Source organism: Syngnathoides biaculeatus, chromosome 5, assembly GCF_019802595.1.
Source record: "Syngnathoides biaculeatus isolate LvHL_M chromosome 5, ASM1980259v1, whole genome shotgun sequence".
NCBI lineage: Eukaryota > Metazoa > Chordata > Actinopteri > Syngnathiformes > Syngnathidae > Syngnathoides > Syngnathoides biaculeatus.
Window position 1 is genome coordinate 571,630 of NC_084644.1, and position 22,960 is coordinate 594,589.

The 22,960-nt window shown below is 51.1% G+C and overlaps 2 protein-coding genes across 2 annotated transcripts; one reads left to right on the forward strand and one right to left on the reverse strand.

Moving 5' to 3' along the window:
* Window position 1: 1 nt before the first annotated feature.
* Window positions 2-13,447, reverse strand: ehd4 (EH-domain containing 4). Its single transcript, XM_061820411.1, has 8 exons — window positions 12,606-13,447; window positions 7,916-8,092; window positions 6,652-6,749; window positions 4,409-4,575; window positions 4,211-4,344; window positions 4,026-4,137; window positions 2,770-2,934; window positions 2-1,746 (listed from the first exon to the last, which is right to left on the reverse strand). Exons 1-8 carry the CDS (start codon window positions 12,833-12,835, stop codon window positions 1,189-1,191), a joined length of 1,641 nt encoding a protein of 546 aa, XP_061676395.1. The 5' UTR covers window positions 12,836-13,447; the 3' UTR covers window positions 2-1,188.
* A 1,245-nt stretch (window positions 13,448-14,692) lies between these two features.
* On the forward strand, window positions 14,693-22,601 carry g2e3 (G2/M-phase specific E3 ubiquitin protein ligase). The gene is made up of 16 exons (XM_061821119.1): window positions 14,693-14,851; window positions 15,651-15,757; window positions 16,005-16,102; window positions 16,192-16,293; window positions 16,358-16,482; window positions 16,586-16,754; window positions 18,778-18,884; window positions 18,978-19,094; window positions 19,393-19,517; window positions 19,750-20,008; window positions 20,084-20,223; window positions 20,436-20,587; window positions 20,722-20,852; window positions 20,925-20,964; window positions 21,441-21,563; window positions 21,669-22,601. The coding sequence occupies exons 2-16, from the start codon at window positions 15,697-15,699 to the stop codon at window positions 21,702-21,704; spliced, it is 1,785 nt and encodes a 594-aa protein (XP_061677103.1). The 5' UTR covers window positions 14,693-14,851; window positions 15,651-15,696; the 3' UTR covers window positions 21,705-22,601.
* The last annotated feature ends 359 nt before the right edge of the window (window positions 22,602-22,960 follow it).

Genomic DNA, 22,960 nt, shown 5'->3' on the forward strand with positions numbered 1-22,960 from the left:
ACTTTTTATTTCACGCCATCAAATCTTTTACTCTGAAAGCACGGCAAGAGGCAGGAAGTAGGCACGTACGTGACGAATGCACTTCCTCAAAGAACCCCAAGGGGCGGCGGTCTCTTCATGGGAAGAGGAAAAATCAAGGAGAAGAAGAAGAAGAAGAAGAAGAAGAAGAAGGCACTAAAATCCAACGGACTCGTAAAATCCACAGTGACGTCAACAGGAAGTTACCGGGCCAACGTTTAGGGTGACTCATTTGGAGCTTCGGGGTGGAATTTATGCCGGAACCTTCTTGAACGTTTCCAAGTGAGGCCCTTTCAACTTTTACAGGTCAACTTCATTTCAGCTTGAGTCAACTTTTGAATGTTTCTCTACTTTTCGCACAAACTCGCTCTTGATTGACAAGGAGCTAACAGCAAAAGTCAGTAAATGGCCAGTAGATGGCAGCAGCGCCTCGCTTTATATTTCAGATCAGCGCATCTTTTAAGCGGAAGACGAAGAATAGGCAGCAAACGGCCGCTTTTTGTCCCCTCGATTTTTCGACCGATTCAAGGTGGAGGTGAGCTGCCCGAAGACGGCCGGGATAGGCACCGTGGCCCTCGTGAGCGTAAGCGGCTCAGATGGTGGACGGACGGCGTGTGTTGGAGTGAAGGGCGATTGGCGCCCAAAAAAAGCTCAGCTCACGCGCGTTTCTGATTTTGACATCTGTCAATAAGTTCTTAAGTTGCCAGAAAAAAGCCGTCGTCAAACTTGTTTTGTTGTCTTATGGTTTTGAAACGTGACAACATTTCCGCCCCTTTGGTGACAGCAACTCATGTTGTGCGGCTCATTACGAAAGGATGGAAAAAGCCGTTTTCGTTTTGGGTCTTGCGAGATCAGTCGAAACGCTCTCGGCCCCTGCTTTAAAAATGGGAGCGAAGGAGTTAACTGCCACAAGAGGGCGGCAAAGCTAAGGCTTACCTAAATGACACTCCTGGCACCAAGATGCCAGCAAAATAATTTTTCACTTTGGCCCGGGGACTAAGTGAGATTTTCATCCAATAGCAGAGGATAGGTGCCGAAAGGGGCGAAATGGCGACTGCTTTGAGGTCCGTGGCAAAACGTCAGCCAAAAGGCAGAAATTGGCAAATTTTTGTGATTAGCGTAACACGCGCGATACGTTTGTGAGCGTCGGTCGGCGATAGAAGCGAGCGTCTAGTCTCGCTCGTGGTTATAGGCGGCCTCGGCGTCGGGGTGCTTGCGGTGGGCGGGGGGCACCAGGTGCGGGGGCAGGTCGGCGGGCAGCTCGTAACCCTCCAGTTTGACCTTGATGAGGTGCTGAGCCAGCGCGAACTCCTCGTCGTCCAGGCTGCCGTCCTGGTCGCAGTCGGCCAGCTTCCAGATCTTGCCCAGCACCGTGTTGGGCAGCCGCGAGTTCATCATCTCCTTCTTGGCGTTGACGCCGCTGATCTTGCCGTTGACGGGCATGAGCGTGTAGAAGATCTCGTCGTAGCGGTGCTTGTCCCGGCTCACGATCCAGTCCTCGGCGTCGGCGCCGGCGCTGATGCCCTCGCCGTAGCCGCGGCCGAAGGGCCCGTCCTGGGCGCCCTCGAAGGCGCCGCCCGACACCATGGCGGGCGGCGCCTTGGACTCCTCCTCGCGGATCATGGCCATCAGCCCGGCGATCTTGGACGCCAGCATCTTGTCCACCGACTCGATCAGCTTCATCTTCAGCGAGGGGAACTTGCTGAAGTCGTAGTGCTGCAGCATGTCCTGGTAGACGCCAAAGAGGAGGAGGGGAACCGAAATGTACCAAGTATGAGCTGCTGAACTTCAGCAGCGCAAAACGACGGGAGGGGGACACAAGTCCGATATAGCCGACTGTCCGTTACGTTGACGCATCAAAGTTACTGTCAATCGTAAGTTTCTTTCACATATCCGTTTGGCGCAATTTTTACGCCGGATGCAACCCTTCTCGGGGAGTGGAGCCCCCAGTGGCATACGAACCCGCAACCCCTGGTGCTCTAACCGCTGAGCGACGGGGCCTCCAGAGTTACTGTCAATAAATATCCAAAATGTTTTATCCGGACTTAGCACGGCGCATTGTTGACGTACAGAACTCATCACAGGCTTAGTTAGTGTGCTTACTAGTTTCAAATGAGTTGCCAAAGGTGGACAGCTTGACAAAATAGACTTGAGTTAGTTTTGAACGCCTCAGCGTTGAGATTGCCGCCAGGCGTACTCTCGATGTACCGTCGTCGTCGTCGTCGTCGCCACGCAGGCACGGTACGAGCTAGTCATATTGTACCTCTGTGACCTGGAAATACGTCGGTGCCGTTTCTCTTCCCGCGTTGCGCCACAACGCCAGTAAACGACGGCGGACAATACTAAAACTCACACTTTGACTCTGGCAAACGGAAACTAGCCTTGGTTCAGTCCCGACGATCACTTTTACCCGATACCTGTTCCATCTGCGTTTATTTGAAGGAGGCCCCGCCGTCTACATTGACCTTTTGCTGTAAAGCGTGAATAAGTGGGAAAATGCTACCGATTAGCGGTTCCTGGGAAAGCTGGGGTGGCTTCCCCGAAAACTGTTGGGAGTCCACGGGTGACCAACAGCAAATAGGAATTCTGTTTGTTCCTTTTTCATTTGAGGAATATCCTTCAATAAAAGAAAAGAAAATGTTTGCCTTGAAGAGGCGGGGCCTGGCGAGCGCACTTAAAGTCTTAACTCTGGTCGGCCAAGTAGACTCCGAGCGTGAGTCGTGGTATTTGCGGGGGCGACGTGGAACGCACCTGCATCTTGGTGACGTTGGGGAAGTCTCCGGGACTGATGTGGTGCTCCCTCTGCAGGATGGCGTAGATCTCCGGCAGCCTCGCGATGAGCTCCTCCTTCTTCTTCTCGCGCCCAAACAGCGACGGCATCTCCTTCTTCAGGTAACTGATTATGTAGGCGTGCACCTGCGGAAGGGGCGCAGCGCACGAACGCCGTCAGTGCCGACGAGGGGCTCAAAGTTCAACTCCCGGGCGAAGCGGAGGAGGCGGCGCCGGCCGGAGGCGCGAACGCCGCACGTGGGAAGGAGGAAGGAAGCGGCCCATCCATCGCGACGCAAATAGAAGCGGCGCCGGCCGACGGCCGACGGCGTCGTCCGTCCTCCCGACGCGAGACCAAAAGCCGGAACGCATCCGCTCGCCCCGCCTTTGTTTTCGCGGGAATGTCGCACGACGCCAGAGCACAGCGCACACTCTGTCCACAATCCGCATTTCCACTTATGAGCTCAAGAGAATTTTGCCAATCCACAATCCATATTTGAAGAGAATGAAAACGTGCGTGCACCTTAGTACTGACGAAGCCAGAAAACAAGATGGCTGACTTTCCCTTTATGCTACGCTAACCAGCGTCACGACTTGATGGGTTGACGCCAAACGTGTTTCTGTCCGGCATTTTCCGACAAAAGGTTGAGGCATGTTTTGTATACAAATATGACACGACAACGCGAACAAATCTTTTTCATCTTGGAAGAAATATTGTGTAAAACTGGAGAAGACATTGTAGACCTTCAAAGTTCCTGCTTTTGTGTTGTGACGGCCCCCTTCGCCTTGAGCCCGTTTTGTCGGATTCGGAGGATGGTGGCACGTGAACCGGATCGGGGGAAGACGGCGTGAAACTGTTTTTTAGCCTGAGGCTAAAACTGTGCCCAGTGATTGATTTCGCGCCTACGCCCGCCGCACCGACCCTTGACCGCCTTCAATCTCGGCAGCAGAATTGCGACGGGCCCCTTAGTTAGCCGTGACTACATGCGGCCCAAAGATGCCTCGTGCCTTCAGGCAGTCCGCGGGCGTGGCTACTATAGAGCGCCTCGTTGTTGCGACCCGGCGGGGTCTATTTTTAAGCGTACGTATCTTCCCGCCTCACACATGTTATGCGTACGTCTAAGAAAGATGGATTCTTCCAGCGCAATTTGATCTCCAGTTGACAGTGGAGCGAGGGCGTGGTCACAGCACAGTCGCGACTCCACCCCCCGCCGTCCGCACGTCACTTCCCGCCTCACCTTTGCCAGCCTGGCCCGCTTGATGAGGTCATTGAGCTTCCGGAGCGCCGCGTTCCTCGGAAGACTCTGGATGTCCCGGAAGAGGTCCTGAGACTCTGCTTCAAAGAGACGTCTGCCGGCGAGACGAAGACGGCGTGAAGCTTCCGATCGCTCGCGTGACGACCACGCGGCGGACGGGACCGGACCTGTTCTCTGTGTTCTGCAGAGGTTTGGCCCAGAAGGAACCCAGATAAACCCGCACCACCTCCGGAGTGTTGATCACTTTGCCCAGCGACCACATGAGGGCGCCGTAGACGCGCATCAGCTGCTGCGTGTCAACCTGCAACAACGGGACCGAGTGAGGAAGGCGTGACGGCGGCCACGCGGGCGAATGTGGACCTGACCTGGTCCGCCTTGTTCAGGACCACCCTGATCTTGTCATCTTGCCCTTTGAGGGCTCGGATGGCCTCGGAGAACTCGTCCGAGATGTCCAATTTGTGGGCGTCGAACAGCAGGATGATTCTGTCCACTCGCTCGCCAAACCAACGCAGAACCTCGGCAAAGTCGTAACCTGAACCCAAAAGTTGGAGGAAGGTTTACGTCTTGGTCCGCGTGTTCGTACACACGGAGGGATCCAATCGGGTGGGTTGGGGGCGATCTCAACCACATCTGGGCAAAACGGTTACAAAGTGGCTCAAACGCAAGTCGGGGGCGGGGGGGGGCTTTTATGGACACTCACGCCACGAAAGGGGTCCGTGAAGTATTGCCCACGTGTCAAACCCAAGGCCGAAGGGCCAGACCTGGCCCACGATATCATTTCATGTGGCCCGTGGAAATGAATCATCTGCATCTAACTTCATCTTGCTAGGGGCCAAATTTTCAAATTGTCCTCACTTTTCATAACAGAGAAATTTCAAGCATTTGCAAATCAGAAAGTTGGGTGTGATGTGGTGGGTGGATACTTTTTTTTTGGGGGGGGGGGGGGGAAATATCATATTTGAAAACCTTCACATATTGCAGTTGTGTCGATATGATGAGGCGATGATACATTTATAAGCATTCACACTCGTAACTGCTCTGTGAGGGAAACCAGAACGGCAACGTGGCCAATGAGTTTGACGCGTGTGACCCCCCCCCCCCCCCCAATACGTCTGCCCCTTTTGCCCCATGAACACATCCCCAAATGTCCCCTCAAGAGCTCCTGCATGGCCTTCACCTTTTGCCCTCAACTCCCCCACAGTTCCCTCACGCTGTCCCCCCCCCCCCCCGATCCCCCTTTTCCATCTCGCTACCTTCGCGTCCCTTGAGTTGACCCCCAAAATAAAAAATTTCCACAGAAAGGCCAACGTTGCAAGGGCGAGTGCAAATGATTTCTTCGACCGGCCACCCCGACGCGCCTCTTCTTCATCAATGAATGGAGCACGTGACAAGAACGGCGCCCTCCGGTGTCAACTTCCCGCGTGTCAGTTACAAGATGCCGGCTGAGGACTTCACAGGTTCCATTTCCTCTTTTTGAAAAAACATTCAACAGGAAACGCCTTCAGTCCAACAATCCCGCTTCCTCTTTCCAGCAGCGGCGAAACTAAATCATAAAGCAACTGTCAACGCATGTTGACTCAGGGGGGGGGGGGGGGGGGCGCAAGCACACGTTCAAATTGGATTTAAGACATCCTCTACTATCAACCAGGACGCGGGGGCGGAGCTTGTGGCGTCTCGAGTCACAAAGGAGTTGAAACTTGTCAGGTCGTCACAGCAGAAGTTGTGCCGCCGGACTCGGGTCGGCCATTTTAAGACGCGCAAATCCTCCGTCATCAAAGAAAAACATTCATCATTCATACACGTGACGAAATGACTTCAGGATGTGTGCGCGCGTCCACTTCGGCTGACCGCTGCTAAATGTTTCCAGATTGCGGGAAGGGAACGCCCCCCCCCCCCCCCCCCCCGTCTGGCTGAGACCTTTAAGTCATGATGTCATCAAGGCCAGAGCGCAGTCCAAAATGTTTTTGTTGTGAGCGGTACCGAGGGGACAAAACATGCTCTGCGTTTTTATTTTTTGCCCCAACGGCATCTTGTGACGTGATTGGCTGCCGTGTCACAGCCGAGCCCCTTTCACGCAACCCGTCAAAGCGGACTTGCCCCAGCTGCGTAGGGATGGCCGCTGAAACCGAATTCAGATGGGACGACCCGGCCCGGCTTCACGCCAAAACAATCGCCAGCTCGTTTCGTCCCCCTCGGAAGTTTGCCTCGATCCCTTCCCTCCCGTTGACAATTGAAGACAGAGCGCGTTGGACAAATTTGTGTGCCGCGCAAGAGCCAAAAGTCAAGAATTTGGGGCTCGAGTCAACCCCAAACTTTGCTGGCTTTGGAAATGGCGATTCAGGTGGGGCCTGCTTATTTGAAGCATTTTCAACCGGTGGGGGCCCCGAGCGGACCCCGATGGCTCCAGTCGGAAAAACTCGGGCACTGCGACAACACTTTGGCCGAGTGGAAAAACAAAAAAAAACAATTGTGAAATTCTGCATTTTGCGCTCTTCCTATAGTTGCTCCTTCAACTTTGACCTTGCCTATTTGTCGTTTTGTTGCAGCTGCAGTTGATTTTTGGGAAGGGAGGAAAGCAAGCGTCAGAAACGGCGGCGGCGGCGCCCACCTCGGCTGATGCGCTGCTTCTCTCCGGAGAGAATTCCCGGCGTGTCGATGATGCTGATGCTCTGCAGGACCTGATTGGGCATCTGAGAGCAGATGAACCTGAAGACACAAACAAATCGTGCGCCCGCTGAGCAGCAGTGAGGACATTTTTGTCACCATGGCAACTAAGGTACAGGTGTGACCTTAACTTTAGCAATGGAGTTAGCATCGCGTGGAGCTACACGCTTTTATTTTGGTGTGCGTGTGATTTACATATGCATTAAAACTAATAAGCATGCACACTAAACTGCAGAATGCAACTGTAAACTGTGGAAGTGCACAAAAGGGCTAAAAGAAATGCTCATTTTCATTATATTCCCATTTATAATTCAGTTAGTGATCATTACTTACGTAAAAAATATCTACAATTCATTTTACTTTTTCACCAAACCATTTCATGAAAAGAATTTTAACAAAATGCATGCATTAACACTCACCAATTCTGGCAACAAATTACCTACATTAATACTCCAAATATTCCACAGTTCTCAATAATGTAGGAGTTTATTCATGCTTAATATTTGTATAGTGGTTATTTTTACTACGTAGCTGTTTGGGGGGGGCCACAAACATAACGTAAAAAGGTTTCGAACTCCCGCTAACCTCGCGCGTATTTTCCACCAATCGAGCGGCGGGTCGGCAGGCGGGGAAAAACCAGAGCGCGAAGCGGCTCCGTGTGACGCACAAAGACTTCCCCCTGGAAACAACGGCGACAATGGCTTATTGTGGCGGGGGCCCTCGGTGGCACAAGATGGCCGAAGCAACGCCCTGCACGCTTCCTTTCTTGACCCGTCGCAGACCGCTACATTTAATGGCCGCGAGGAGACGACGCACACCGACGGTGTCGCATCCTGCCAGCCGGGCCCGGTCGCCTTGCCCTAAACACGACGGCCCAACTTTGCCAGGCTTCATTTGTTCCCGTGTCAAGCAAATACGCCCTCAATCGTGCTGCTTCATATAACCGCACACGTGTCAAAGGTTACTGTACATAACGCGACGGCGGCCCATCACGAAAAGAAATGTACTTTTTTTTTTTTTTTTTTTACGTTGCTCACTATGGTGATACTTGGAGAGGCAAAACGTTGATGGAAAAAGTTCCAGAACCGCCGCATGAATACATTTACAAATCAGCATGTGAGTGAGTGAGTTTGATTTTGGTGTTGTGTCAAACTCGATCGTGATATTTGCCACACGAGAGCTTTGACCTGACCAAATCCACGTTTTACCTGTTGAGGAAGGAGTTTCCGAAGGCGTTGAGCTTCCTGAAGGGTTTCTTGGGGTCCACCACCAGGGCGTTGCCGGGGACGACGCCCTCGCTCTCGCCGTACATCACCGCGATGAAGCCGTCCGTGGTGGGCTCGGGTCCGATCCGCATACCCGGGAAGTCCTGCTCCAGAAGATACCTGCCGGCAGAGAAGCTTCCTGTCAGTGAAACCTTCCAAACCAACAAAACAAAAAGACATAAAAACAATCGTCATCATCATAATTCATGGCGGCTGGCTGCCTCTGCAATTTCACAAATAAATATGATGGAATCAACACATTCTCGCCTTTCGACATGCAAAACAGTTCACCGCTAGCAAGTAGTATTTTCTTGACATTACGCAGTCCCAAAGACCCAAAAGAATCACTCGCGTTTATGGGATGACATCATCATTATTTGGTTCCGGTTGCGACGGTCCAATGACTTTCGCTCTTCTGCCACCTCACAAATACATAAAGAGGCTTCAAGCTTTTTGTTGCCGTCAAGAAGTCGGTCGGCTTCTTTTGAAAGCGGCACCCTTAGATCGGTGCTATTGCTAGTTAGCATCTACGTTGCAGTCATTGAAACTTTTAGGCAACGACTTGAGCACAAACGCTTCAGCAGAAACACGAAGACGACAGCGCTCTTCTTTATCCTCTGCAAAGAACGACTAATATTGGTGCTGAAACTGTTTTTTTTTTTTTTGCTTCTATTTAAATGTATTTAATGTATCTGGTTTTTTTAGAACGTTACGGACTAGGGGGTGTTTTTGCTCAGGAAAATGACCGAAAGTCACCACCGAAGTGGGGAGTCGTTTCCGTCTTCAGTGGGCAGTGCCGAATTACGACCGGCGGCCCACCTCGCTTCGGTTCGAGCGGGGGAAAGTCACGTGACTCGGTGACGCCTCGTCGCTGTTGGGATGATTCACGGCATTCCTCGCAGACGGGTGGGGCCGCACGCACGCTATGCAACAGCAGCTCATATTCTTCTGCAGCTGCTGTGCAAAAATGATGTGAACGCGCATAAACGCACACGTGATTCCTCGCTAGGTCAGCAAAACCTTTTTCACTTTTTTTGTGGCTCAGTCCAGCCACAAATTGTACTCGAGTAAGAATGCGCTTGATTTCCACTAATGTGACTGCAATCAAGATAAAAAAAAAAAAAAAAAGTGCTGGAGATTTTGAACACTTTGTTCCTACGGCCGGCCGATCGATCGAAATTCAATCGTGATTTCAATTTGGGCTTCTCACGATCACAAAAACGATGATTGTGCCACGTCGGGTGTTGCCTTTGCGAGTTCTGCGTTGGAAAGGCACCTGAACGCACCCTCGGAGCCGGCGTGGGTGGGCGTTCTTCTGCCTTTCCCGAGCGTGCTCGACACTTTTTTTTTTTTTTTTTTAAACCGAAACCCCAGTTGGAAACAATACTCAATAAATATTAAAATACAAATCGCCAGCTCAAGCTAACAGTCAATGGGAAATCCTAGCATTAGCATTCGAAACGGGAGGGGTTTGCCTCCAAACAACGAATATTCACACACAAACGCTGTGGTGTCAAACAATAACATAACAACACTCGGCGACATATATCATTTCTTAAAAAAAAAAAAAACTAAAAACTTTCTTCTTCTACTATTTTGGCTGCCTGTAATAAGGAGCTCCATACATGTATCGTACCACAGTGCCCCCAAGAGGCCAAATCGTGCACAACTTTTTCTACCAAACCCTGACTAAAAATGTTTTACCCCGTTTGACACTGTTTTAGGTCGATTAGGATGAGCAACATTACATATTTACATTTGCTATATCCCAGAATGTTGAGAGAAGTACCAGTTGAGGCTGTACCCCGCCTCCTGTCCGTTGACAGCTGGGATAGGCTCCAGCACTCCTGTGACCATTGTGAGGATAAGCGCTGAAGAAAATGGATGGATGGATAATAGACATGCAAGCTAAAAAAAAAAAAAAAATTGCCACGCCTGTATTTATTTACCTTGTAAATAATTCATTTCCTGGTTGTTGAGTTATATTTGAAGTATAGTTTTGAAATCAATACGTAATCGCGTTGACCAGCCATCTTTCTGAGCTGCTGATCCTCACAAAGGTCGCGGGAATGCCGGAGGCCATCCCGGCTATCATCGGGCAGGAGGCGGGGTACACCCTGAACCGGTCGCCAGACCAATCGCAGGGCACACGGAGACAGACAGCAGCCGCACTCACAATCTCACCTACGGGCAATTGTGAGTCTCCAATCATAGCACGATTTTTGGGAGCGGAGTGCCCACCCGGGAAGAACGTGCAAAATCCACACCGTCGGGGCCAGGATTTGAACCCCGCGCCTCAGCACCGTGAGGCCAACGCTCTCCAGCTGCGCCGCCGTCTAAGCATCGCATTCAAAATCACGGCTGCGTGAGGTCATGTGACCCCCGGGCTCCTTTCGATTGGCCCAATGCGGTCAGAAATAATTCCGTCGGACTGGTGAAACTGAGCCACGTGACAGCGTCCAAAACGTGGATTGCCATGAACGGAAATACGTGAAAGCGGCGAGCGGAACGTGGCTCAACAAAAGTGGGAACGGAAATACTCCAGCAAAGATTTGCTTAGCGCCGTGACAAAATGTACTCACGCAACATAAATTGGCATGAAAGTTAGCTTTAGCTTTGTGCCGTACTTGCCGTTTTATTGGAGACATTTTCGAATGACCATTTTTACAAAATTCCCAATGTCTGTCCCTGGGCCCACAGGCACCATTGTCACGACTACGGTCAATATTTTTTGATTATTGCAGGGATTATTCCCTCGAAGACTGTATTCAATGAATGAGAGGAATGAATGTATTTTGCGTTCAAGTGTATTCCAAAATCCAAGTGATTAGTACTGTTTATTTGGTCATGTCCAATGACTTAAACATATCAGCAAATTACCGACAATAATGAGGCTGCTTCAAGTTCAACATTTACATTCAGACACTATTCATGCGGCAGCTGCAAATCATTTTTTTTTTTTTTTCATGACAGATTCATCCAATTAAAAAGGGCAAAAATGTCGCCCATTCTTCTCAAAAGTCAAAGCAGATGTGTTCAAATGCCACATTTGGATTTAGCACAAACGTAATCCATCTGCTTTCACGGACGACTGAAATCAGAGAATATTTATTGAAATTCGGACGATTTTGACAGTTTTAAATTCAGGGCAATCAAAGCTACGGCCCGTGGGCCACAACCGGCCCGTCGGGGTGTCCGGTCTGGCCTGTGGGGGTTGAGAACACATTAATTGCAATTTTTCAATCAAAGTAATTCACCATCGTTGCAAATGTTCTCCACGGGAAGTCGTAGTGACCACCACTTAAAGGGCATTCTCCTCAGGATTGGACGCCCGGTGTCCTTGTGAAGGCTAAAGGCCTCTTGACGAGGCCCGCAAAGTCCACCCTGGGGCATCTGCACCACTAGCAGCTGTAGCGACACCTGGGACTCGGAGGAGAACTGCGGCATGTGCTCAAAACTGCACCGAGTAGAAAAGCAAACTACTCGCGGCGACGTCGGTCCCGTGCTAGTAGAATAAAAAATTATTACAGATGTCTACTTCATCTCCAATACTGAGGCACTTTTACGCCGTGAACAAAAAACACGCTTGCGTTCAATGGAATATTTGCAACTGCACACGTGTGTGGATAAAGGTGGGGCGGGGCGAGATTTGAATCAAGCACAGATTTGCACGTCTGTGTATTTAAGTCCTTTATGAATACAATTTGATTGTGGAAATATTTTCATCGGTTAAACATTGCAACATGTTGGTCAATCGCTTCAGTTCAAGCAAGTGGAGCTCACTTGTATTTAGAATGCTCATTACTGTATTCATAGCTTATTAAATGTTAATACACGGCTCCGACCCAAAAACGAGATCAAATGGGGGGAAAACGTAAGCCCTGCACTCAAACCAGTTTGACGTCTCTGCCAAGTGTAAACGATTCACGGATGATCGAGATAATTGCAGATGAATTTGATCATTGATTATTGTTTTGCACCTAATAATAATAGTCACGTCCACTTTAAGTGGAGCCCACACGAGCCGAGCCGGTGCTCCAGTCTATAGTCATAGCCAATGGCGAAGGTGTCAGTCATGTGGAGTCAGCAGAGTGCAACGGTGTGTAATAACGTCCCAGGCGATAGTCAAGCCCACTCTGTACTTTGTCCTGCGACGATACCGCGTTGTCCGGTGTGTAGTCCGATCCGGTAACTCAAGTGGTTCACCGTGGAGGAGTCTGAGCCGGTCTAACCTGTCCCAGTTCATAGTGGCATTCCGTCCGCGATCGGGGTACGTGTGGTGCGGCGCGAAGTTCGAGTCCCGTCCCAAACAAGCTCGTGTGTGTCAAGTGCACACATGGAGACGATGAGGGCGTCAACCTGCACGCGCCACCACCCCCCCAATCACAGCCAAAACAATTGCGTGTAAAAGCGGGCTTTCAAGCCAAAACGTTTTTCCAGCTGCGATTGGAAGATGGCGTGACGGCAACGCGGAGCGAGGCCCCCTGGGGCGACTTCCCAGCTTGAGAATTTCCAAGCACGTGACGCGCGGCCTCGCTCACTTTTCAGTTCGGAGATCTCGTCAAAGCAAACGCGGATTTTAAAAGCGCATGAAATGCTAATCATAAAAATGCGATCGGCGGGACGGGCTCACCTGATGAAGGTGGTCTTCCCGGTGGAGTACTGTCCCACCAGCAGCACCATGGGCTTGCTCTGGAAGTCGGCCGGCTCCAGGGCGGGCGAGTGGAAGTCGTGGAAGAGGTAAGCCTCCTCGAGCGGGAGCAGCTTCCTGCTGTAGAGGCTCTGCAGACCTTCGGTCACCGTTTGGTACATCTCGCCCTCCTTGTTGCGGCCGCCTTGCTCGTGCTTCACCCAACTGAACATCGCCGAGCAGGAAAAGAAGAAGAAGAAGAAGAAGAAGAAGGAGAAGCAGACCACTTCCTCACTTCGCCCTCGGTCGACCCGCTCGATCGGCGCCGCTGCTGCTGCCGCTGCTGCTGCTGCCGCTGCTGCTGCTCGACTCCGACTGGCTGGCCACCTGTGAACGCGCTCGCAACAACAGTGGTTCCTCTGTGCCGCGGGCGCGCGCACCTATACCTGCAGGCGGAAGGGGCGCCGCCCTCCTCAGCCTCAAGCACCCCCCCAACGCGGCGCTGTTTCCAGAAACGCAACCGATGTGCTCACAATGCTCGCGTGCAGTCACCCAAAAATCTGCAACGCTGTTACGTCACCCGGGTGACGTCATGGCACATTTGACATCATTCATAACCGTTCAAACTTGTCGAAACGCATCTCGGCGTCCTCTTTTGCCCTCTGCAGGATGAACAAGGAAAGATACGGAAAATAAACGACATACAACGACGTATTTTCTTCAATGGGCAATACATTTTCATTGTATCAATATTTAAGCATAGTTTTTATTTGTCTGTATTCCAGCACAATGTGAACTGTGCATAATGTCACAGTGGCTCAAGCCTTAATGTAGTTCTTGAAAAGCAGACCCCCCTCCCCCCCCAAAAAAAAATAAAAATAAAAACTCCATTGTTTGAAATGCATGTACCTAATATTGCGGCAACGTGTATTGTACATTATACAACCCCCCCCCCCCCGCCTTGTTTTTGATGAACACTTGGGCCTATTTTTATTATTTTAATGTGGGTCACAATGATCGTACTTGGACAAGTAAGTAGTTTCTTTAGGTGTTACTCGCTTCAAGAGAAGTTGGGAGAATTACTCGATGCGTTGTCGTTGTTGTGATTTTCGACAGCAATGACGTAACTATAACCACGCCGTTACGCGTACGTCCATTCGGTGGGCATAGAATGGAACCGTTTCCAGAAATGTCCCTTTAAAAACGACGAATCGTCTTGGGGTGTTTAATCACACCACAAACGCGTGACGCCGCTTCAGAGTTCGTCTTTTCCACAATACCGGCACACCGAACCCGTTTTTCCGCCGCCGTCGTTCTGCTTGTTGAGAAAAGTTGGACTCTTCTTCGTCATTTTGCTTTAGCGTAGCGCCATCTAGTGGTTAACTCGTTAAACGTTCATCGCAAAGCCACTAAATGCGTCCATTCATCTCTTATTCGTACCACTTACTCTCGTTTTGGGCATTTTACTTCAAGATAAATGTTATTTCAAATAAATAACGTCATGAATGTGAACGTTACGTAATGTAAGCTCATGTGGACGAACCTGAAATTAACCCCCCACACACTTCATAATAAATCACAAATTGCCACGTAAACATTGTCTGCTCATGGCCGGATAAACAGAATAACATGAGCATAATCATATAACCATACAGCCGTGATTCCCAAACAGTGAAGCGCTCTCCGGGTGTCCCGTGGGAGGTTATCCAATTTTATGTCATTGCTAAAAACAAAACAAACAAAAAAAAAAAAAACATTTATTCCAAGAAAAAAAATATCTCTATTAATCTATTTATGGCAGTGAGGCACAATGACAGACAGGACAAAAAAATCATCTTCTATTAGATGGCAGGAAGTACATACAGTAATTAATCGATCCATTTTTTGGTGACATTTACTTTTGTTGGTGTGCCGTGGCATTTTTCAATTGTAAAATATGTGCCTTGGCTCGATAAAAGCTTGGAAATCACTGCCATACAGTCCAACATACTAAGTAGAATGTACTTTCCACAGTTAGGCATTACGTCGACTCGACAGGTGGCGCTAGCAAGGCGGAAGAAACCCCGATCGTCCGAGCAAAACGGCGGAAGCGGAAATGATGCGCTCTTACTTTGAAAGAGCGAAATTTAAAAGCGTCGCCCGTCAAAACAGAAGACACGCAAACAAAACAACAAACGTGCGACTAGAAAAGACAACAAAACGGCGCCGGGCATGTCTGCAAAGTGACGATTTCCGTCCCGTGACGTCAAGTAAGTCCCCTCACGCTTATTTCACTCACTTTTTCGTCGCCATTTCGGTTCCATTTTTGCTCAGAAAGCTTCCGTTTGAAAAAAAAAAAAAAGACGTCATGGTCGTAAATGTTGGAAGTCGGTGATGAAAAAAGCGGTTAATTGCATCGGTCTATGTTCTGCTCAAAAAAACATTGATTCTCCACGTCTTTCGATTTAGTCCATTCTAGTTTTTATGCGTTTGTTTTTGCTTCAGCCAGCTGGAAACGAGTACTGCTGCTTTTGGGCTCCGCTGCCCCTCATTTTCCTCTGGAAAAAAATAGCCCGTCGATTTTCAACGGGCGGGTTCCGTGTCCCTGGTCCCGTTGGAGATGAAACCCGCATCTCCGTCCGGACCCTCGGCAGAAGGAATTGTTGCGCTGACCCCGCGCCGAAGAAATTGGACATGGCCCCCCAAATATTGACAGTGGACCGACCGCAAGGCGCTCGGGCTCGGTTCTGTTCCCGACCTCGATTCCCCAAATGAAAGGCGCGCTTGACTTTCATGGGGAAAAGACGAGCCCGGTCTTTCTTTTCTTCGGCTCGGCCCGGTTGGTGCCGTTTCCTAGGTGGGCTCGCAATTCCGACTGCTGCCGAGGAACCCGACAGTCGTGGCCCCTCTCCCAGACTTTTTGAAAGCAATTGTGCTCATGACCTTTTTCATGATATTCCCTTTTTTGGGGGAAAGAGTCTATTTATGTAATTTCATGGGTTTTTTTTTTTTTTGGTGCATGACTGGGATCTTTGCTATGTTTTTATGAAAGTGAACGTTTGTGTTTAGTTTTGGGCCTGCGGCGTCAGACCAATGTGTGACTTCTGACCCCAACATGAAGAAGAAAGCCAGGCGCCCGCAGGAAGTGGTCAGCGGCAGCGAAATGCTGCTGCAGTGTGAGTACCGCATCTGGCTGTTATCTTCATATTGTCAACATGTTCAATCATGTGCACTTTAAAAGCGATTTATGAAACGATGAAGGGAAGAAAACGTCGAGCACAAAAGTACAACAACCGTGACTTGAGTTTGACAAAAAAAAAAAAAAAAAAAAAACCCGACAGTCTCCTGATTTTTCCTTTTGAAGAAATGCAGTCATAGCAAAAGAAGCCCTCTCCCACTTTGATTTTGCGCTGCGTTCCCCAGGTTGCCTTTTGTGCCGAAACGCCGAGGACGACCCGGCCCTGTTTGGCGACAAAATCACGCGGGCGGAGGACAAGATCTGTGTGCACTACTTTTGCTTGGTCAGCATCAAGTTTGTTTTGCTCTTCATTTGGTTTTTGGCAAACAAAAGAAGTCCCGGTGGCGTCAACGGCCGCGCTTCTCCTTTCAGCTGACGTCGTGCGGCGTTTACCAGCGCGGCGAAGACGGCGAAGGCGTCCTGGGCTTCCTGGTGGACGACATCAAGCAAGAGAGTCGGCGCTCGTCGCGACTGGTGCGTTTTGGCGGCCCGCTTGAGCCTTTGTGCCGACTGAGCGCCGGTTTGGCGTGCGTTTCAGACGTGCTGCGCGTGCAAGAAGAAGGGCGCCTGCGTGGGCTGCAACGTGAAAAGCTGCCGGAAGACGGTTCACTTCCCGTGCGGACGCAAAAGCGGCTTCGTGTCGCAGTTCGCCGAAAACTTCCCGTGAGTGAGGCGCCTTCGTTTGCCGAAATATCCTCGAGCCGCGTGTGTGTTTTGTTTAGTTTTTTTTTTCCGCTGTTGTATACGTTTGTGTGCGCGTACGCAGGTCCTACTGCCCGGACCACAGCCCCCTGCAGTCGCCGTGCGCCACCTCCAAGGCGGACCCGCCCGAGTTGTGCTCGGTGTGCTTGGATGCCCTGGACGGCGACCTGTCCTACCGGGTCCTCAAGTGTCCGTCGTGTCACGCAAGTTGGTTCCACAGAGACTGCGTGCAGGTAACGCAACCGGCGGCATCACGTTACCGTCGGAAACGGTGGCCGGAAATCCATCCGATAAGAAACATTATCATTAGCAACACTAGGGGTCGCCACAGCGTGACATCTCAGATGAACGCTCAGATTCGTTTGGCAGAGTTTTTACGGGTTCCTGACGCAAGCCCTCTTGGGGAGAGAAGCTTGCGTATTCCCAGGCGGTCTCCCATCTGACGAGATGGGGCGTTCTCGGGGGTAGCGTGGCCGTAAGCCTCCTTTGTGGGTCTTGAGCTTCTGGTATGTCCCAGGAGGACTCAGTTAGCATCATTAAAAAGCTCATTTTTCACTCAGCTATGGTTGAAAACTTGCTGGAAGTTACGTGCATGTATTACATACCATCGACAAGGCAAATATGAATTTGAACTGCCCTCATAACATTTTTGTCATCTGATCTTGAATTGGTGTCCAAAGTATGGGGGGGGGGGGGGGAATCTGTGCTGTCCTTTTGAGGATGTACCCTCGTCATCCTTCCATTATCCAAGCCGCTTATCCCCACAAGGCTCGCAGGAGACCTGGAGCCTATCCCGTCTAGCTTTGGGCGAGGGGCGGCCTCCTACCCGAACTGGTCACCGGTCGGTCGGTCGGTCGCAGGGCAGAACCCTCTTGTCCCTCTCCCCAACAGTTCACTAGTTTTTCATGGAATCCCAATACTACCGATCAATACACAGAGAGGTCAATTTGTTCTCTTGGGAGCGCAAACGTAAGCCAGAAAAAGCATCCTGGAGTTGACGTTGGCGTCGGTTCTGCTATCCCTCGGCCGAGTTTCCCCTCAAGGGTCCTGTCATATTGTTGTCAGTGGCTAGCAAGCTAAGCTAAGCTAAATTGAGCATCTTGAAAGGTTTCAAAAGTGCGCGGTGGGTCTCAGTCACGCTTTTTCTTCATGGGAACATCTCACGTATACGAGCGCGCAGACCTAGCGGTCAACAGGGGAGAACCGAAAAATAAAGTCATGCGCGTTGTCTTGAGCAATGCACATAAACCAGAATCTGCCTCCTTTGCTGGAATAGTTACACAAATAACGGACAAGAAGTCGTCTTTCTTGTGATCAGGAAGACGTGAGAGACGGGTCAGTTCCAGTCTCCGAACACCTTCTGCGCCAGCCTCTCACGTGTGTTTTTTTTTTTTTTTTTTTTTTTAATTGGTCAAAAGGAGGGGTGAGCAGATAAAATGAAAAAAGGTACACTTTTCAGTGATGATGTGGCACATTCTTTGGTTACGATGGCGTTGTCCTTGGCCACTTGTAGGAAGATGCTGTTGCATCTGTGTGTAGGAGCTCGTCCTGTGAACAAGACTCTTGGAAGCAAGGATCATACTTTGGCTTTGTTGCCAGTCCATTGTCAAGTCAACTAACAGGGAGAGCACCTGTTCCCCTCCACGGACCTGCAGGGGGGCAGAGAAACCTCAATCGCGCAACCCTTCAATTTCCTGTCAGAGGCTCGGGGCGGCCACGTCGCTCACGGACAGCACGTGAGCTTGGGTGTAGGGAACAAAGGAAGCCTCCCAGCAAAAGGAATAAATCGCTAACAAACGACCGAAGCAACTGAAAACCCCAAAGCACGCCTCAGTTTCCGCTCAGACGCAAGCGCTTTTCGAGCTAATCGCCCTCCAACCACCTTAACCGTCAATAAACTGTGAAAAGAGGAAGATTTGAGCCGTTCGTGTGTTTGACGACCGAGGCCCTTTTCAAGTCGGGGCAAACAACTCGCTCGGGGAGTTAAAGACAACTTGACCTCCATAATAAATATATTAACCCTAACTCCAACACAATCAAAATGGGCTTCATTGGCCAAGTGGCACTTCCATTTTCAAATTGCCGCTCATAGTGGACTCAAACGGTCCAATGATTACCTATCAAATGATAAATCCGTTGGTTGATAAGTGAAATAAGCCGACAAAGACAAACGCACACAGTCGTGTTGGAAGCGTCTGGCAACCTGTGTGACACCGCCGGTGTGTGTTTCTGTGTGTTTGCTTTTGCGTGCGTCAGCGGCAAGCGCACAGCGCCGGCCTCTTCTTCTTCAGATGCACCTTGTGCAACAACAAGGACGAGTACCAGCGAGAGATGCTGCGGATGGGGATTTACATCCCCGAGAGGTACGACGCCGGACGAGGCGAGCGAGGAATTACACGGCACACGTGAAGACAGATGAAGGCAAGGCAAGGCAACGCTTTGCTTTTGTTGTGAAGAGATGCATCGTGGGAGTTGGAGGCCAACGCGTACGCCGACCTGTTGGAGGTGTACACGCACTGCGACGCCCACGTGTGCCTCTGCGCCAACGGCCGCGCGCACTCCGCCAAGACCGGGTGAGCGGCCGAGCGAGCCCTTGGCGTGCCGCGCGCCTGTGTGGCGGCCGTGTTGGTGAGGGCCACCTTGAAATGAAGTCACAAGCTGCTCATTTTTCTGAATGATTTTCAGCAGGTTTAATAACATATTTCCATATGAAACCTTTTGATAGTACAGCTATTTATTTTACTTGCTGAGTTTGACCCTCCCGGCTGGGCGTCACTCCAGGCCCGCGGCGCCAAAGGGGCGTCCGGTATTTAGCCGTTCACTGGTCTTAGCCGCCGTTTTTCCCCGTTTCCGTGACAACGGTGTATCCAGGTGGTTCGAGGCTCTCCGCTGTCTGCTGTGCGGGTCCAGGGGGACGCACAGGAAGTGTTCGGGTCTCGAGGTGGACACCGTGGACTGGGCCTGTCCCGAATGTACCAAGTCCGCCGAGGGAAACGGTGACTCCCGTGTCGATTTTGCCCTTTTGCACGTCGAACCTCCCTTTGTGCTAGCCAAGCCCTTTCCCCGGACCTGCAGTACAATGCGACCTCCTTCCTAACCCTTGTTCGACTTCCCTTTCACGCAGACTTGCTCGCTGGCTGTTTTGTTTGGATTTCCACCGACTGACATGTTAGCCTTTAACGCTGGCCAGCAATGCCGTGCACATTAATTGGCGTTTGCCCCCAACAGCCTCCCAGGTCGCTTCCCCTCGGGCGGCCCCGAGGCGGACTCCGGCGTCAAAGCGTCGCCTCCACGCGCCCCCCTCGCCCGTCAGCCGCAAAAAGCCGTCGTCGGCGTCCGCCTCCCCCGAGGAGCTCCTGCGCGCTCTGGCGCCCGCGGCCCGGGGGGCCGAGCTCCAGGTGGAGGTGGTCGGCGAACGGGCGCTGGCGGCCGCCCTGGAACTGGTCAGGAGGCCCGACTTCGACGCGACGCGCCGGCTCTTCGTCAGGTGCGTACGCCGCAGGTGGGACGGGACGCCGAGCGGCGGCGCGGCGTGTATTGAGCGCGGGCCCGCTCTCTGCAGGTTTGCGGAAAGGCGACGGGCGGCGCCCCTCGGCGAGACGGCCAGACAGAAGTTCTTTGCGCTGTTGATGGAGCAGATCGAACAGTCGGACGTTTTTGAAGGGCCGCCGGGATGTAAGGACATCGCGCTCCACTCGCAAGGTCAGTTTCGACAGAACAAACCCAACAGAAAATTCATCAAAAACAACAATAACCAAATGCAGAAGAGAACTGGACACGCCGGCAGCATAAGTGAAGACGCGACAAGAGAAAAATCTGACCAAATACGCGAAAAAAATAACGCAACACAGCAGACGAGAAAACTCCAAAGGAGAAAGTAGAAGGTGACGACGAGTGTGCTGCTGATTGCGTAGCGCTCCGGGACGACCTGTACTTCGACGCGGGCCGGCTGCTGGCCTGGTCGCTGACGTGCGGCGGCCCACCGCCGGCCTTCTTCTCTCCGCCGCTCTACCGCCGCCTCTTGGACTTGTCGGACCCGTCCGACGGCCCGCCGGCCGCCCGTGAGGTGAGACGCCCCCACCCGTGACCGATTGGCTGCTTTCAGCCTCTTCGGGGCCCTCCTCCTCCTCCTCGTCGCTTTCAACCCTTCTTTTCCGCTCTTCCTCTTCCTTGTCTTCCCTTCTGAATGACTGCTTTCAGATCGCAGAGGCGGAGTCTGGGGAGGCGGGGGGTTGCAATCGACCAACGGGGAGGCTGGAAGTGAGAGGCGGCCTGGCGGAGGACCCGGCGGGCTTCACGCTGATCGCCGGGACGCAGCTTCCTCTGCGCAGGTGAGCCGCGTTTTGCGTCCTGAGGCCGGTCAGCATCGGGCGGAGGCATAACGGCCGCCGTGTGTCCCGCAGGTTTCGGGAAGGCCTGCAGACGCTCGGCGTCTTGGACCAGGTGAGTCCGGCGGCGCAGATATTTTCATTGTCAAACTTGCATGAATTGTTAATTGACACTGTAAATATTTTGAGTATGAATGCCTTCAACAGAATTCTTTAGTGATACGCAATTATGTGACATCGCGCACGCCAAGCGTGTCGTCACGCTAAACGCAGCACGAGCGCTTCACGCCGAGCTTTTGAGGGTTCCCGAGTTGCGCCCGAACGTCTTACATGTAGACGAGAAGATAAAATACCAAAAGAATCTATAAGAAGGCGCCAAAGTAATCATTTGATTGTTTTAGCCTATGCGTAAAATCCTCTAATCGAGGAGATTTTCAAGGAATAAAGCAAATATGCGTCAGGCCAAAAGACGCTCTTCCAATAAATGTCATGCGTCGGTGCCCCCTTACCCAATTTTGGTGACGACCAGGCACTATGTCGAAGTGGCTTGAGGAGCCTCGTGGCCCTTTTGTGCCATTTATTCATTCTCAGGTGCAGCTGTGCCCGTCGGCGTTCCGCCACGTCTTCTGCGCCGAGGACGCCGGCGTAGATCTACGCCGCCGAGGGGACGCCCGCCGGTGGCCTCGCGGAGGCACTTCCTGTCCGACTGCCAAGGTTGACCCCCGCGTGCGTTTCCGTGACCTTCGCTCTAGACACGCACTCATGACACTCCTCTTTATCCCATCCCTTTTCTTCTTCTTCTTCTTCTTCCTCCCGCAGCGGGCCGCCGCCGCGTCTTCGCCACAGGATCGGTGACGCCGCCGGCCCGCCGCCGCCTCCCTCCATCTCTTTCGTCCACCCTCGCGAAGATGACAACGGCGATGATGAGGAGCGGCGGCGGGACGAGGGTCTCTTCCCGCAGAGCGATCCCGAGCGGGACCGGCTCCCCGCTTCCCGTGGCGTCGTCCTGCCCGCCGTTGAAAAGCGCCACGGAGCGGGCCGGCGCTCACGAGCGAGGGCAAAACAAAAGACGTGCGCTGGTCTGAATACGCTCCACCCAAAGTGATTTGCGCTTTGGCATTTTTTGGGGGGGGTCACACCTATCGTCTGTCATTTGCTGAAAAACAGTTTGAATGATTTGTGCTGACATCTCCGGCGTCCTCTGCTGGCATTTGTGGGAAATTACGGTGCGGCTGCGGTTCACAAAAAGTACCACGGAAAAAATTCTTCGAGGTCCAAGTTCCACCATCCTGGCCAGCATTGAAATACACGAGCGATGGAGGCTCAAGTGTGTTTATTATTGAATGCTGCTGTCACATTTTGTACACTTTCAATAATGACACTACAGAAAAATACATTGGGAAAACGTATAATTGTTCAATTAACACAGTGCATCTGCATACAACTTGTACATAAGTTATGTAAAAAACAAACTTTTTTCCCCCCAAAAAAACAACATTTTTGGCTGTTTTCTCTCATAAATGTGCAAAAAATTTTCTCAAAAATGGCCACAAAAAGTCAATTTTACAAGATGAAAGTCGTATTTTTGTAGTCTTGTAGTAAGTCATTTCCCCCCCCCCCAATATAATCATAATTTGTAGCTATATGAAGAGCTATACTTTTGATGAAGCCTTTTTTTTTTTATGACCAGAAATGATATTTTAGATTTATTTTGAAGTTGAGGTTTGTTTTGGGGGAACTCCCCCCCCCCCCCCCCGAAAAACAATTGAAATGGTGCTTTTTTTGTTTTTGTTTTCTTTCTCAAGTGGTTCTGACAGAATTGCTCCAGACCTCTAAAGGTGTGCTTCTCAAAGTTTGCTCCGCCGGCCGCGACGTGCATGTTTGCGATCCATTTGGGGACCCTTGGCGCTAAAACAAACTTAGCAACTCAACTTGGGGTTAGTTGAAAGCGCCTATATCATTATGACCGCACATTAATATTGTTTGTTGTTGTTTTTTATTTTTACAAAATACCTTAATTACAAGAGTACCGTCCTTTTTGGGATAAAGGGTATATTGTTTTCAGAAAATAGTCTCTTGTTTTGTTTTGTTTTTTTTGAGGAGAAAGGTGT

What these genes read in the sequence shown, in the direction of transcription:
- ehd4 (XM_061820411.1), bottom strand. Translation starts at nt 12,835, where the DNA reads ATGTTCAGTTGGGTGAAGCACGAGCAAGGCGGCCGCAACAAGGAGGGC. An exon ending in GGGAAGACCACCTTCATCAG is followed by an intron (nt 8,093 to 12,605) that starts GTGAGCCCGTCC and finishes CTCTGCCGGCAG; the next exon opens with GTATCTTCTGGAGCAGGACT. An exon ending in TCCTGAACAAGGCGGACCAG is followed by an intron (nt 4,345 to 4,408) that starts GTCAGGTCCACA and finishes CCGTTGTTGCAG; the next exon opens with GTTGACACGCAGCAGCTGAT.
- g2e3 (XM_061821119.1), top strand. Translation starts at nt 15,697, where the DNA reads ATGAAGAAGAAAGCCAGGCGCCCGCAGGAAGTGGTCAGCGGCAGCGAA. An exon ending in CAGCGAAATGCTGCTGCAGT is followed by an intron (nt 15,758 to 16,004) that starts GTGAGTACCGCA and finishes TGCGTTCCCCAG; the next exon opens with GTTGCCTTTTGTGCCGAAAC. An exon ending in TCCACAGAGACTGCGTGCAG is followed by an intron (nt 16,755 to 18,777) that starts GTAACGCAACCG and finishes TGCGTGCGTCAG; the next exon opens with CGGCAAGCGCACAGCGCCGG.